General features: G+C 33.3%; 1 protein-coding gene and 1 pseudogene across 1 annotated transcript; one reads left to right on the top strand and one right to left on the bottom strand.

The window, feature by feature from the left end:
• Nucleotides 1–7,941: 7,941 nt before the first annotated feature.
• On the bottom strand, nucleotides 7,942–10,537 carry LOC124943630 (annotated as a pseudogene).
• On the top strand, nucleotides 10,298–13,207 carry LOC124942016 (probable apyrase 7). The gene is made up of 2 exons (XM_047482422.1): nucleotides 10,298–11,666; nucleotides 12,561–13,207. The coding sequence occupies exons 1-2, from the start codon at nucleotides 10,553–10,555 to the stop codon at nucleotides 13,100–13,102; spliced, it is 1,656 nt and encodes a 551-aa protein (XP_047338378.1). The 5' UTR covers nucleotides 10,298–10,552; the 3' UTR covers nucleotides 13,103–13,207.
• Nucleotides 13,208–13,730: the final 523 nt, after the last annotated feature.

Genomic DNA, 13,730 nt, shown 5'->3' with positions numbered 1-13,730 from the left:
TATGACATATTTAACACGTTAACACAATTTTCACGTTTTTGGCACTTTAACACGTTTAACATATTTTTTATATGTTTAACACGGTTTTACACGTTTAACTCGTTTTCACACGTTTAACATGTTTTTCACGTTTTTGGCATGTTTAACACCTTTTGACATATTCGACACGTTTTCACACATTATTCACACGTTAACACGTTTTTCATATTTTTGACACGTTTAACACGTTTTTGACATATTGAACACGTTTAACACGTTTTGACTCTTTAACACATTTTTAACACATTTAACACGTTTTGATACGTTTAACACGTTTTTGGCACGTTTAACACGTTTTTGATATTTAAACACGTTTAACACATTTTTCCACATTTAAAATATTTTTGACATATTTAACATGTTTTTGCACGTTAACACATTTTGATAAGTTTTAACACGTTTTTGACACATTTAACACGTTTTTAGCATGTTTAACACGTTTTCACGTTTTGGCACATTTAACACGTTTTTCACGTTTTGGCACATTTTTTTTGAGAAATGGCTCGCCATTAATGAAAAAGACCCGAAAAGGGTAAAAGGAGTACAAGAGCTGAAATTGAGCTTACAATAGTTTGCTCAAAGTCAACACACGATGGCCAAAAGAAATCCATAGTTGGCCTAAGAAACGCACATGGACATGAAATCATAGTACAAAAGTGAATAAGGAATGAAACTAACAATCAATCAACTAAAATAAGATGATAGGGGTTGATTTCCTCGGACTAGTCTCTCTTGTCTTTGCCCTTGTTCTTTCTTTCCTTCTTTCTTGTCACCCTTATGTCTTTTGGGGATATATTTCCGGATAGAGTTCCGGCTTCTTCGTCTTTGCTAGCTTCTCTTATCACTTTTTTTGGGCTTGAGTTTGGAGTTGAGCGTATGAGTTGTTTCCCTTAAGGTGGTTTCTTTGACAACGTTGCCACTTTCTTTGGTTTCAGAGCTCATAGTTTTTGAGATGTTTTGGCTTTCGCTATCATCCATGTCGACGTCGGGCTTTTCGAACCTAATTAGTGGGAAAAGGGCCTTGGTTTCAAGCTTAGTGGGATCGAGATGAGTTTGGTTCTCGTTCACGTGTTCGTTGTGGTTTTCATTTTCTTTGAGGATTTCGATATAGGATTTCTTAACCACCTTGAGATTCTCTTATTTAGGGGTGGCCACGGGTTTCTTTTGCTTTTCCCCATCCTCTTTTTCCGGCTGCTCGTACATGACCTCAATGACAACCATGTTTCCATTCCGGCATCTTAACTCGAATTTTTCCGGTTTTGTACTCGAATTAAACGTGTGAAAAACATATTAAACGTGTCAAAATGTGAGAAACATGTTAAACTTGTCAAAACATGCCAAAAACGTAGAAAACGTGTTAAACGTGCCAAAAACGTGTGAAAATATGAAAAACATGTGAAAACGTGTTAAACATGTTTAAAATGTGTTAAACGTGTTTAAAATGTGTTAAACGTGTCAAAAATGTGAAAAATGTGAAAAACATGTTAAACGTGTCAAAACGTGCTAAAAACATATCAAAATGTGTTAAATGTGTCATAATCGTGTAAAACGTATCAAAAACGTGTTAAACATGCCAAAAACATAAAAAAAACCGTGTTCAACGTGTCAAAATGTGTTAAACGTGTCAAAATCGTGTTAAACGTGTCAAAAACGTGTTAAACGTGTGAAAAACGTATTAAATGTATCAAAAATGTGAAAAATGTGTTAAACGTGTTAAAAACGTATTAAACGTGTCAAAAACGTGTTAAACATGTCAAAACGTGCCGAAAATGTGGAAAACATGTCAAAAACGTGAAAAATGTGGAAAATATGTTAAATATGTCAAAAACGTGTGAAATGGATAAAAATATGTTAAATGAGTCAAAATATGTTAAATAAAAAAATAAAAATACAAATAATTTGGGTTACCCAACCCAACCCATATTTATAAATAATATGGGTTGGGTTATGAGTTGGGTAAATTTAATTTGGGTTGAATATGGGTTGGGTAATACGGATTGGATTTACCTGTTTGCTCACCCTACCTATTCTTTATAAATTAACCAATTCACGATGTTGTGAATTCCTCCACGTGTTGATGAAAGTAGTAGCACTCATCTTCAACATTTCTTAATATTGTTCTTCTAAACGTTCTTGCATTTCTCTCATTTCAAAATTACCAAAATTCCACTTGAGAACATTAAAATAAAAGCTATCAACCTTAACTTCCTTAATAATCTATTGCATATAGGAATAACCTTTAGACCAAACCATCTTCAATTTAATGTCCCTCATACCAACAATATCCAGCGACTCATCATCTGCGAGATAAACTTTCCACAATTTTCAGCTGTATAATTCTCCATTAATTCTTTGTGGACAATGGTGTGAAAAGATGTTACCGAGTCTAAAATTCATGAATTTATCGGACTATCAACTGACAGAAGCAAAACATCAATGTTATTTTATATAACAACGTTGACTGCATCATTTTTATCATCACTATTTCTCTTTGGTGACTTGCGGTTCCTCTTCAAATGACCATACTTACTACAATTCCGCAATCAAATGTCTGCCTAGACTTGAACTGGCTCCTCATATTTTTAGACATGGATTTGGTCTTACCTTAGTTGAAATTTTTATCTTTACCCTTACCCCTATTTTCAACATTTAGAGCAGAATTTTTGAACGTTTTACCAAAATTAATTTTCCGAACCTCTTTAGCAAAAATTCGATCTATGAGTTCAATAAATTTCAATTTAGAATTTTCAACAGAGTTACTAATTGTTTCCCTCGGGTTCTCATCTATTTGGTAGAGATGCTAATAAAATTAGGGCACTAACTTCATCCCAAAATCAATCTCAATAGATAACAATTGATTCACAATTGTATTGAATTCGTTCAAATGAGTAATGATAGAAGTACCATCAACCATTTTTAAATAAAGAGTCCTTTCATTAAATGTACATTGTTGTTAGCAAATGGTTTCTCATACATATTAGAAAGAGTTTTTATCAAACCCATGGTAGTCTTCTCATTTTCTATGTTGTGAGCAATAGTCTTGGCTAGCGTCAATCGGACAACTCCTAAAACCTGTCTATCAAGGAGTTTTCATTTAGCTTCATCCATCTTCTCTGGTTTTCACTCAAAGGAACATGAAACATTTTTCCGTAGAGGTAATCTTCAATTTGCATCCTCTAGAACGCATATTCTCTTCCATCAAATCTTCCAATCCCAAGTCCTATACTATTCTCGTCTTCCATCCTTTCAAATGCTTCGATTTAGCCTATCAGCTCTGATGCCAGTTGTTATGATTTTGATCCCCAAATCTGACATACTTGAAACGATCTATAAAAACACAAGAAAAAATAATAATACAAGAAGAAACAGATTTATAGTTGTTCACTCAAATGAGCTACGTCCACTCCAGCCACTCTAGCCACTACCAGATTTCACTATGAAAAAGATGAAATACAAAGTTTTTGCCTCACACTTTCTCTCTAGAATTATATCTTATCAATGTAAATATTTAATAATAACATATTTATAGGGTAAACATTCAGGTAATAAAACCTAAATAAATATTGGTCAGGTCCAAGCCCAAATTCAAATTCAAACCCAATAAACTTTAATTAACTATTATAGAGTTTATTATAAGTGTAAGCTCAATAAATCGACACTACTGTGAGTTGGAGAACACTCTTGAACTCTTTTAAAAGTTTTCTGAATGTCAAGATCCGAGCTTTACATCCTTACACGAAATTTCCAAAATTGTGAGAAAAGTTTGAAAATTTTAATTTTGGATTTCTCTTGGGTGTGATTTAGGGTTTGGGATTGGATTACTTACCTTCAGTTTTTCCATAGGAATCTATTTATAGCCTCTCAAGGTCGGTTGATCAACCAAGTGGGTCGAATTTCAGTCAAAAGCCATCAATGACGTTTTGTCTGTTATTGATCCAACTTGATCGATCAAGCCATGATGAGGCCTATGATTGTAGGTGAAATAATCATCGTGGTAGGGTGATCATTTCAGGTTTTTAATCAACTGATTGGGTAGACTAACGTCGGAGTTCCATCTTGGATGTTAATCACGAGGAAGAAGACATTAGAGATGAAACGACGTCGTTTTGGGCCAAAGCGTGGATGCCTCGCGTTAGTTGTTCTGCTGCTTTGTGAACGCGCGTCTCTTCCGATGCAGCGGGCAACGCGACTGACTGTTGGGCGTTGGATGACATTACAGTGCTCATCTAGTTGTTGTGAGGTCTACTGCACTAATTTCTCTTAATTTCGGCTGCAATAGATTCCGACCTTTTTCCAGCTTTGGAGCTTGTTTGAAATTGATTTTTCAATGCTTTTTGCTCCATTTTTAACCTATAAAATATTTTTAATAAATATGACATTTATTTTGCCTATTTCTTTTATATATTTTTAGGATTTAATAAATAATTTATTTTGAATAAAATGGATAGAACATAACGCAAACGGAGCGTCCCGCGATCGACAACTAAATGTTAATTCGTCTTTTTCCTCGCTAATTCATCATTTCTCAATCAAAACGGATAACTCAATAAGGGAAATGATCATAGTAGTTGTGTGATCATTTCCCCTATGTTTGAAGGTTTTCCTACTTGCTTAAAGGATTGAATTCAACCGAGCAAGTGGAAGAACATTTATGATTTTTGTTTAGAATTCGACCAACTTAGGCCATTAACCAACATAAGCTAGCTATAGAAAGGGGTCACCGACCAAGACGAAGACCAAAAACCCAACCTCAAGCCATCAATCAACCTCAACAAAAATCTGCCATTAAAAATTTCAAACTTTTTAGTTTTGGAAATTTTGTGTAAGGCCTCTAAGTTCAGTTTTGATTATTTCAAAAGTTCTAACAAATGTCCAAGAGTATTCTCCAACTCAACATAAACTATCATTAATGTTGTAATTCATGTTATGAATCAAATTATATTTTACACATTTGAGCTCGTGTGTTCTTCAATACTACACGAATATTTGATTCTTTAATTTAAAATTGATCCTAAGATCATTTATGAGTTTTTTTGTTGATTCCAATTTGAATCAATTAACATAAATTGAAAACACCCAAATTTGATTTTAAAATTTCAAAACACGTAGCGGTCGTTCTTGAGTCCTGGCTCAAGAATGGTCATTTAATTTTTTTTAACACATTCTAAATGATTTTACAAATATTTTTAGATTACTCTCAAAGTGTTTAAGGCATGCTTCCCTAAACTCAATATTTTTTGAAAAATTTCGAGTTTTAATTTTAAAAATGATAAAAACATTTAGCTAGTTGTGTTTGAAGGCTTGATTTTAATCTCAATGAATCATAATAAGCTTTTGGTAAGCTCAAAATTCAAATTCAGATGTTTAATTCAAAATTGGATTTTTTCGATTCTAACGACACCATTTTTGTCAAAGATCCATTGATGTCGTTTCCGATTGAATGATGACTACGAAGCACGACCAATGATTTCTAAATGGGGGACAAAGTCCCCATGTCCTTGGATTCACAATCGAAGCTTCCTAACCAAAGACCAAACCCTATAGTTTTGGTCTAACTTGAGGTTGAAGGTGAAGTTGAACTCGGCCTTAACCTGGCCTCCAACGCTTGAGTCAACCCTTCCTCGCCCATCCAAATTGCCCAACTCTCTCCTGAAACGTGCTCGACCAATAGTCCATCCAACACTCAATCTAGGGCTTATTTATTTTAATTACTTTGATTTAAAATATTTTGTAACATTTAAAAGCTCCAAACTATTTTTACCAAATTCCAAAAATAGAGAACGCCTCTAAAATATTTTATAAAATATTTAATTTTTTTATTAAAGTCTCGTTTGTATTTATTTCTTAAATATAACTTTTTAATTGATATTTTTAGGTACATATCTCTACTATTTTCGAAATCAATCGTAGATATCGACATTTATTTTATTTTTTTAAATTTAAAATGTAAAATTTAAATAATTTCTAAAATTTGGTAAAATAATTGGATAAATATAACATAAAAAATCTAATTTTATAAATAGACAAAATAATTGTGAAGTAAAATCGTTCTTTAACAAGCACAAAAGACATAGCATGCAAGGCTTTTCTCGAGTATCACTAAATATCGAACTCAAAAAATCTCTTAAATTATGTTTTTACACGTAAAATATTTCTTGATATTTTTAAAATCAAGTGGCGACTCTAAAAATTAATAGGTCAACCATTTTAAATTAGTTTTCACTTCTCAAAATTATTTAAACAAATATATTATTTCGTTCTTTATCTCTTTTACGAGAATCAAGAGTGGAGTAAGGTATGATATTTTTAAATAAAAGTTGCTTGTCTAAAAAATGATTAAAATTGTTTTTAATTTTAATTTTTAAATATATATTTGTCCAAAAGTTAAACTAATAAATGAATTGGAGGAGCTTACATTAATATCTAATTAATTATATTACATTTTTTTATATTTAAATTTTAAGGGTTAGTTGATGAAATGACATTGATAAAGAGGGTATAGTTCCAAAAAAGGCCCACGCTTGATAAACCTTGTAAAAAGGGCCTTTTGCCCTGCGAAATGTCCGTCTTGCCCTTGTGACTGCACTTACTCGAATTATACTTACTCGAATTACACTTACTCGAATTACACTGACTCGAATTACACTTACTCGAATTACACTTACTCGAATTACATTTACACAAATTACACTTACTCAAATTACACTTACTCGAATTAGACCATTCTTCTTGTCTAATTCGAGCATTTGGTCTAATTCGAGCATTTGATCTAATTCGAGAATTTTGTCTAATTCAAGTATTTGGTCTAATTCGAGCATATGGTCTAATTCGAGCATTTTGTCTAATTCAAGCATTTTGTCTAATTCAAGCATTTTGTCTAATTCAAGAATGTGAATGAGAAGGTGGAGAATGTGAATGATAAGGACAAGGTAGTGAATGAAAAGAAGGATGTGCATGATGTTGAAAAGGAAGACAAGAAGAAGTTGGAGGATGATGTGTTTGTACAGAATTTGGAGAAGAAGGAAGACAAACAGAAGGTGACAGACATAATTTAATCCAAAATTATGACAAAAGGGCCTTTTCGCACTACGAAATGTCCATCTTGCTCCTATGACTGCACTTACTCGAATTGCATTTACTCGAATTACAGTTACTCGAATTACACTTACTCTAATTACACTTACTCGAATTACATTTACTCGAATTACACTTACTCGAATTAGACCCTTCTGCTTGTTTAATTCAAGCATTTTGTCTAATTCGAGCATTTTGTCTAATTCAAGCATTTGGTCTAATTCAAGCATATGGTCTAATTCGAGCATTTTGTCTAATTCAAACATTTGGTCTAATTCAAGTATTTTGTCTAATTTAAGGATGTCAATGATAAAGACAAAGTAGTGAATGAAAAGAAGGATGTGAATGATATAGACAAGGAAGACAAGCAGAAATTGGAGGATGATGTGTTTGTATAGAATTTGGAGAAGAAAGAAGACAAGTAGAAGGTGACAGACATAACTGTATTAGCCTGATGATGTGTATCTGGCTTAAGAAGAATTGTTCTTATTTGTGGCAAGCATAACCGTCTTAGCCTGATGTTGTTCACTGTCTACATGGTCCACATGGAGATCTCACAATTTTGGATTAAAATGTCATAATTTTGGATTAAATTTCTATTTCTTGAAAAGTTGTTATTGATTGATTTATTAATTACCTATGTTCTTCTTCTTTATTTTTTTTTTGCTAAAAATTAGCTATGTTTTGATGATTACTTGTATAGTAGTAACATGGGCTTGTCCTCTTCGTATGCTTTAAATAATTATCAAGGTTACATAAATAAATAACTTTTTACATTACTATGTGCAAATTTTAGTATTCAATTATTGTATATTTAGTAGAAATATGAATGAAAAACCGCCAAATCAATTACCAGGAATAGAGGATTACAAGAATGACATTAAACCTGTTATTGTGCAAAAAGGGAATTAAAATACTACCTAAGAACTCTATAGAACTTAGGATAAAATTATCTTCACCAGCAACAGTGAAATTCAATCTTCCAGCAGCCAAACCATTATTGACTGTATAGGCACTACATCGGGCTGGATCTCCAATTACACGGCTACCATTCACTTGTCTCTGAAATTCAGGCAGGCCTTTCGCCTTTCTCTCGCTCCTCATCTTTCTATCCTCGTCTCTTTCCTTCCTCAGCCATTTCTCAACAGTTCTCTAAATGAATTAGGCATAATAAAAAATGAACACTTTATGTCTGTATATGAAGTTGAAAAAAAAACTGACCATCAATGACAAGTTACTTTCTTTCTTAACTTCTTCCATTGACAAAGCCAACTGCAACTCCCCACGAGCGACGTAAAGCTAACCACATGACACAAATTCAACATAAGAACACTTACCTGATTGTTAGGTGTAGAGACTAGATAATGGAGAAACATACAATGTGGGATGGACAATCCTCCAGACCATCAAATATATGAGTAGCATAAATAATCGATGCTCCTCTTTCTTCACATTCCTTTTAAAGAAATTTCAGTAGATCAGCCCTTGCAAGAACATCAAGGTCGACTGTAATCTCATCCAGAAGAAGAACCTACATGAAAAGAATATGATAATTACATTGGATAAACAGAAATGTTGATTTACTTGAAAAACGAACTGATAAAGCTATACATACTACCTTATATGGTTTTAACAGACCCGCATATCTGCACTCGTCTTCTTTGTCCATCAGAGATACCTTGTGCATTCTCCATGAAAGATCAATGCCCAATACCTACAGGAATCAATTAAGAAGTTTTGAGAGGTGTTTTTTAAAGGATGGGATTTGGAAAAGAGATTCTAATAGTTATCAATTTAGTTCTTCTTTCAGGATTTGATCCTGATACTCCAAATATCATCTTTTTCTGCAGTTATATCCATTTGTATAGCTACCCAAAACCCGCAAAGGCAACCTCTCTTCTCCACTGAAAATAAACCAAAATCAAAGCCATATCAGAATTTCAAACAATCACAAGCATTATACAAACATATTCATCAGATTTAAGCACTAAAAACTGACTAATATATACACATACTAATACTTCATGATTAAAGTTCATTATATCATAACAAAGTGATATAAAAATACTTTTAGTTGCTCCAGACATTTGAAACCACATTAAGAGACATATCTGTTAGCTCACCCCAATAAAAATTAAGAAGATTGCTTTTATTCATTCCTCAAGCTTGAAAAAGTATGTAAATGTTCTAAGTGTTGTTTTGGTATCAAATTCTAATGTTGATCATAATTAAGTAGGGAATACAGGATGATCTAAAATGAACAAAAGAAAGAAAGCTATGCCATGATCCAAATCTCTAGCTCCATAAACAACAAACAATCCTAACCTCAACCAAATCCATGTGGGTGTTGTTAGATTAGTTTCAAAGAACAAAGCTTCTTACACTTTTCTCTCGTTTTCAGTGTGAACGAGAGATGATGAATTATATGTCATCGATTAGCTACGAAGATGAATTCTATTTTACTTACATTTGGATTTAGACTTGACCTCTTCCTACACAGAATGACACAAATACAATGATCAAAACACGAAAACTACAGGGAATAATACACAAGATCAATTTCTTATTTTTGTGAATACGAGAGAGAAAGGAGGATAAGCATGGAGAACCTTATACTCAAGCTCACGAGCGCGTTGGAGGTATTCTTCTAGATCAAACTTCCTTCTGAAAGTGTTGTCAACACCTGCCGCCTACAAATCGATGACATTCAGTTTGAAGTTGTGAAAGATTCTACAAACAAATCATATACGTGCATGTATTATTGAACGAACGAAGCAGTCACGGTCTTGGCAACTACTGATCTTGAACGAACGGAGTGTTGTGGCAAAGGGAGCGGGAACGGAGGGGATAGGGTTTGAGAGAAAAAGTCAGAACACTAAAAATTAGAGATTTCAAATGAGGGTCAAAATTATGCGCTTTATATAATATGAAGGACGTGTATTACATAATTCGAGTAAGTGTAATTCGAGTAAGTGCAGCTACAGGAGCAAGACGAACATTTTGCCGGACGAAAATACCCTTTTTACAAGGTTTATGGTGAACTTTTTTTAGACCCTTTATCAGGTCATTTCATCAAATTTCCCTTTCTAAATATATATATTTTTTAATATTATTTACCTCTCCTATTTATAAAATTAGAAGAAAAAAAAAACTAAAAGATGTGAATCGAAGATGATTTTAGAGATACTTGAGAAACCATTAAGATACTCAAACTCGTTGATCTCACTTGCACCTTGTTATCTCGATCAAGATTCAATCTTCTATCATTCAAGAGTAGCAGAAATAAGATTTTCTTAGATTCTTCATCGTTGAATACGTTTAACTCGATCATATGTTTCTGTTTCCGATCAGACCAGTTCTCCATTGAAGACAGGTTATCAGATTTTACGCAGTTGGCATTTCTTACATTCATTTCTAGATCCATGCCCGTAATTTCACTATGGAACCAAAATCACCTTCAAAGAGTAAGTCTCCAGAATTAGGGTTTAACTATAATAATAGAATATGGAGAATTAGCACAATCTTGTTCATATGTATGTTCTTACTTGTTGCTGGTATCTGTGTTGTTTTAAAACCACGGAAAACTCCTCTTGTTCGGAACAGATCATATTTCACCATTGTAATTGACTGCGGCAGTACAGGTTCACGGGTAAATGTTTATAAATGGATAGTAAAATCTAACCCAAGTGATGGTGGTTTGCCTGTTCTGCTCCATTCTTATCCTGATAATTCAACTAGTGATAGAATGAAAGGTAGATGTTGGTATCATTGCTTGCAGACTGAACCTGGGTTGGATAAATGGATAGGAAATTCTTCAGGTGTTAGAGCATCTCTAGAACCACTTATCCTATGGGCAAAACAGCTTATACCTCCCCATATGCATGAAGAAACTCCTATATTCGTACTAGCTACAGCCGGGTTAAGAAGGTTACCTAGAAAAGATTCTAGGTCTGTTATGGCGAATGTTGAAGCTCTTCTAAAAGAACATCGGTTTATTTATCACAAAAAATGGATTAGAGTATTGACAGGGAAGGAGGAAGCATACTATGGTTGGATTGCCCTAAACTTTAAGATGGGAACCTTCCATTACTCCTCAAGATCACAACGCACCTTGGGCCTACTTGATTTAGGAGGTTCTTCACTGCAGGTTGTGACAGAGATTGATCGGCCAAAAAGAGACAAATACTATCTAAGATCAAGTATTGGCCCTTTTGAACATCACTTGTTGGCTTTTTCGTTACCTGCATTTGGTTTGAATGAGGCGTTTGATAGAACTGTTTTTATGCTTAGTCATTCTGAGTCACTCAGAGAAGGTACCACAAGTACCTTTGAAATTGGCCATCCTTGTCTTAGCCCCGGTTTTGTGCAAAATTACACATGTAAAGGATGCTTTAGTGAGAGTTATGCTGATCAAGATGTACTTTTAAGAAGCGATTCTAATTGGAAGCAGTGCAGAATACTTGCAAGAGCTGCCGCTGTTAATTCAAGCAGTTCTTATTGGTCATCCATAAAAGAAGGTCCCAATGGCAAAGTCATATGTGCTTCTAAAAAAGGTTAGTCCTCTATTTTGGTAATGTCTATTTTTATTAAAAAGTAATTGCAAGCATCTGATTGATAGATTACTCATAAATCTTTGTAATTAGGATTCCACAGATATCCTGTTTCGATGTTACAATATCCAGTAGTTAGAGTTAGATCATGTATAAGGATCATGGATAACAATGTGTTTAATTGGACAATAAAGATATCTGACCGTTACTAATTCTTCTAGTTTGTAGTCTGTCTGACAAAAAAGATATATTAACCTGTCTGACAACGATATATATATTACTCTCATAGTGTCATAAATTTGATCTCACATAACTTGAGATTTCTTATATGCTGAAATTGCTAATGGCTTATTTAATTTAGAATTATTTGGACTAATCCAATTTTTGAAAAAAAAAAAATTATTTGGTGAGAAAGTTATTTGAGTCAATCCGAAAAGGAAAGAAACTCACTTTTCTTCTTGAACTTTTGCATTGAAGGCTTGGTTTGCTTCCTGAACTTGTGTAGAGCTCATTTTGCTTTCTGAACTTTTAAAAATGGCTGCATTTTTTGGTTAACTCCGTTAAGTTCTTAAATCATGTCTACAAAATTGTTGTAACTCAATAATCTCTATGAGTGACTCATATTATTAAGAAATGAAGATGAGAGTAATTTGAGTCATTTTAAAAGTCCATGAACTAAAACAAGCATGTCGGAAGTTCTGGAATGCAAAATGAGCTCTTAATGCAAGTTTAGGTAACAAAATGAACTTCTTCATTTTAAATATATTATAAAAAAAGGTTATATGAGTATTTTAATTGATTATTTGATGAGATGTTGAATTATTTGCCTGGACATCAAAGAAACCCCTAAAATATATGAATGTTGTAGAGATTAAACTTGTTACTTTTATTCAACAGGCAGCATGATGCAAAAATTTAATAAATTAACTCACCCAGTTGCCCGATTTCACGCTTTATCTGGATTCTATGCTGTTTACAAGTTACTGAACTTGAGTTCAAGAGCAAATTTGTCAAAGATATGGGAGAAACACCAGCATCTATGTTCAAAACCTTCGCTCAATTTAAATAGCATCAGCAGTAACCCAAGATTTGCTGCCCAATTTTGTTTTAAGGTTTCTTACATGGCGTCACTCATCGAGGATGGTCTATGTCTCGGTAAAGAGGAGATTATTTTTGGTCCTGGAGATATTTCATGGACCTTGGGAGCTGCATTAGTAGAAGGACAATTTTTATGGAACGGCTCTACAACCGCTTGGACCCATGTCTTGGCTTTGAAGAAATTTGTGGTAATTTGGTCTCCTTTATTACTATTCATTTTGCTTGCTTTTCTATTGTATTTGGTATATAGGAGTCAAATAAAACTTCCAATGCTGAGTAGGAAGATTACTTCTGTTGGTGTCATGCCATCTTACATGTATCCTAAGCGTCGTCCTAATTGATTGCAAACCACAAACATGTGAAATATAGATTATAGGGATTGTAATTTTCTTATGCAAATCAAAATTCATTATTCTTTCAAATTGAAATTCCGAAGTGCATGTCTAGTCTTAGTTTTAGCTTTGAAAAAAGAAGAAAAATGTATCAATGTTGGTATTGATTGTTACTTTGTGATAACAACCAAGGCCCAATAGTCCAATGAGGCAGTTGTCATGCATAGGTTCATTTCAGTTTGTTCTTTTATTATATCTTGGGAATTCTAGTCCCAAGATACTTGGATTAAAGGGCTTATCATATTATTAAAGTTTCATGTTTGAATATTCTCATTAAAAATACATTGATTGAAGGTGACTGAAATCTTAAGATTGTGGGTGATTGTGCTATTTTTTCTAGAAATATTAGAGTAGCCCACAAATTGTCTCAACACCCTGCTAAAGATGTTAAAGAGGTATAATATTGTTGGATAGAACAAACATATGTGTTGGTGTGTGCAAATTTTTTTTCACCAAAATGCACTTTTTAAACTTTTGATTTTTGATTTTATTTATGTTAGTTTCGGTTTATTAATTAGTTAAGGTTTAAGTAAGTTAAACACATATAAAATGGTGTAATATAGTTGTTTAATATAAA

The sequence above is a fragment of the Impatiens glandulifera genome, chromosome 6, assembly GCF_907164915.1.
Source record: "Impatiens glandulifera chromosome 6, dImpGla2.1, whole genome shotgun sequence".
Classification (NCBI taxonomy): domain Eukaryota; kingdom Viridiplantae; phylum Streptophyta; class Magnoliopsida; order Ericales; family Balsaminaceae; genus Impatiens; species Impatiens glandulifera.
The sequence above is the reverse complement of the archived record's forward strand: the minus strand, read 5'-3'. Positions and strand labels throughout refer to the sequence as shown.

Bases quoted from the DNA above. Each gene is read 5' to 3' on its own strand.
- LOC124942016 (XM_047482422.1), top strand. From the start codon at position 10,553: ATGGAACCAAAATCACCTTCAAAGAGTAAGTCTCCAGAATTAGGGTTT. The intron at 11,667-12,560 runs GTTAGTCCTCTA...TTTATTCAACAG, and splicing joins CATATGTGCTTCTAAAAAAG to GCAGCATGATGCAAAAATTT.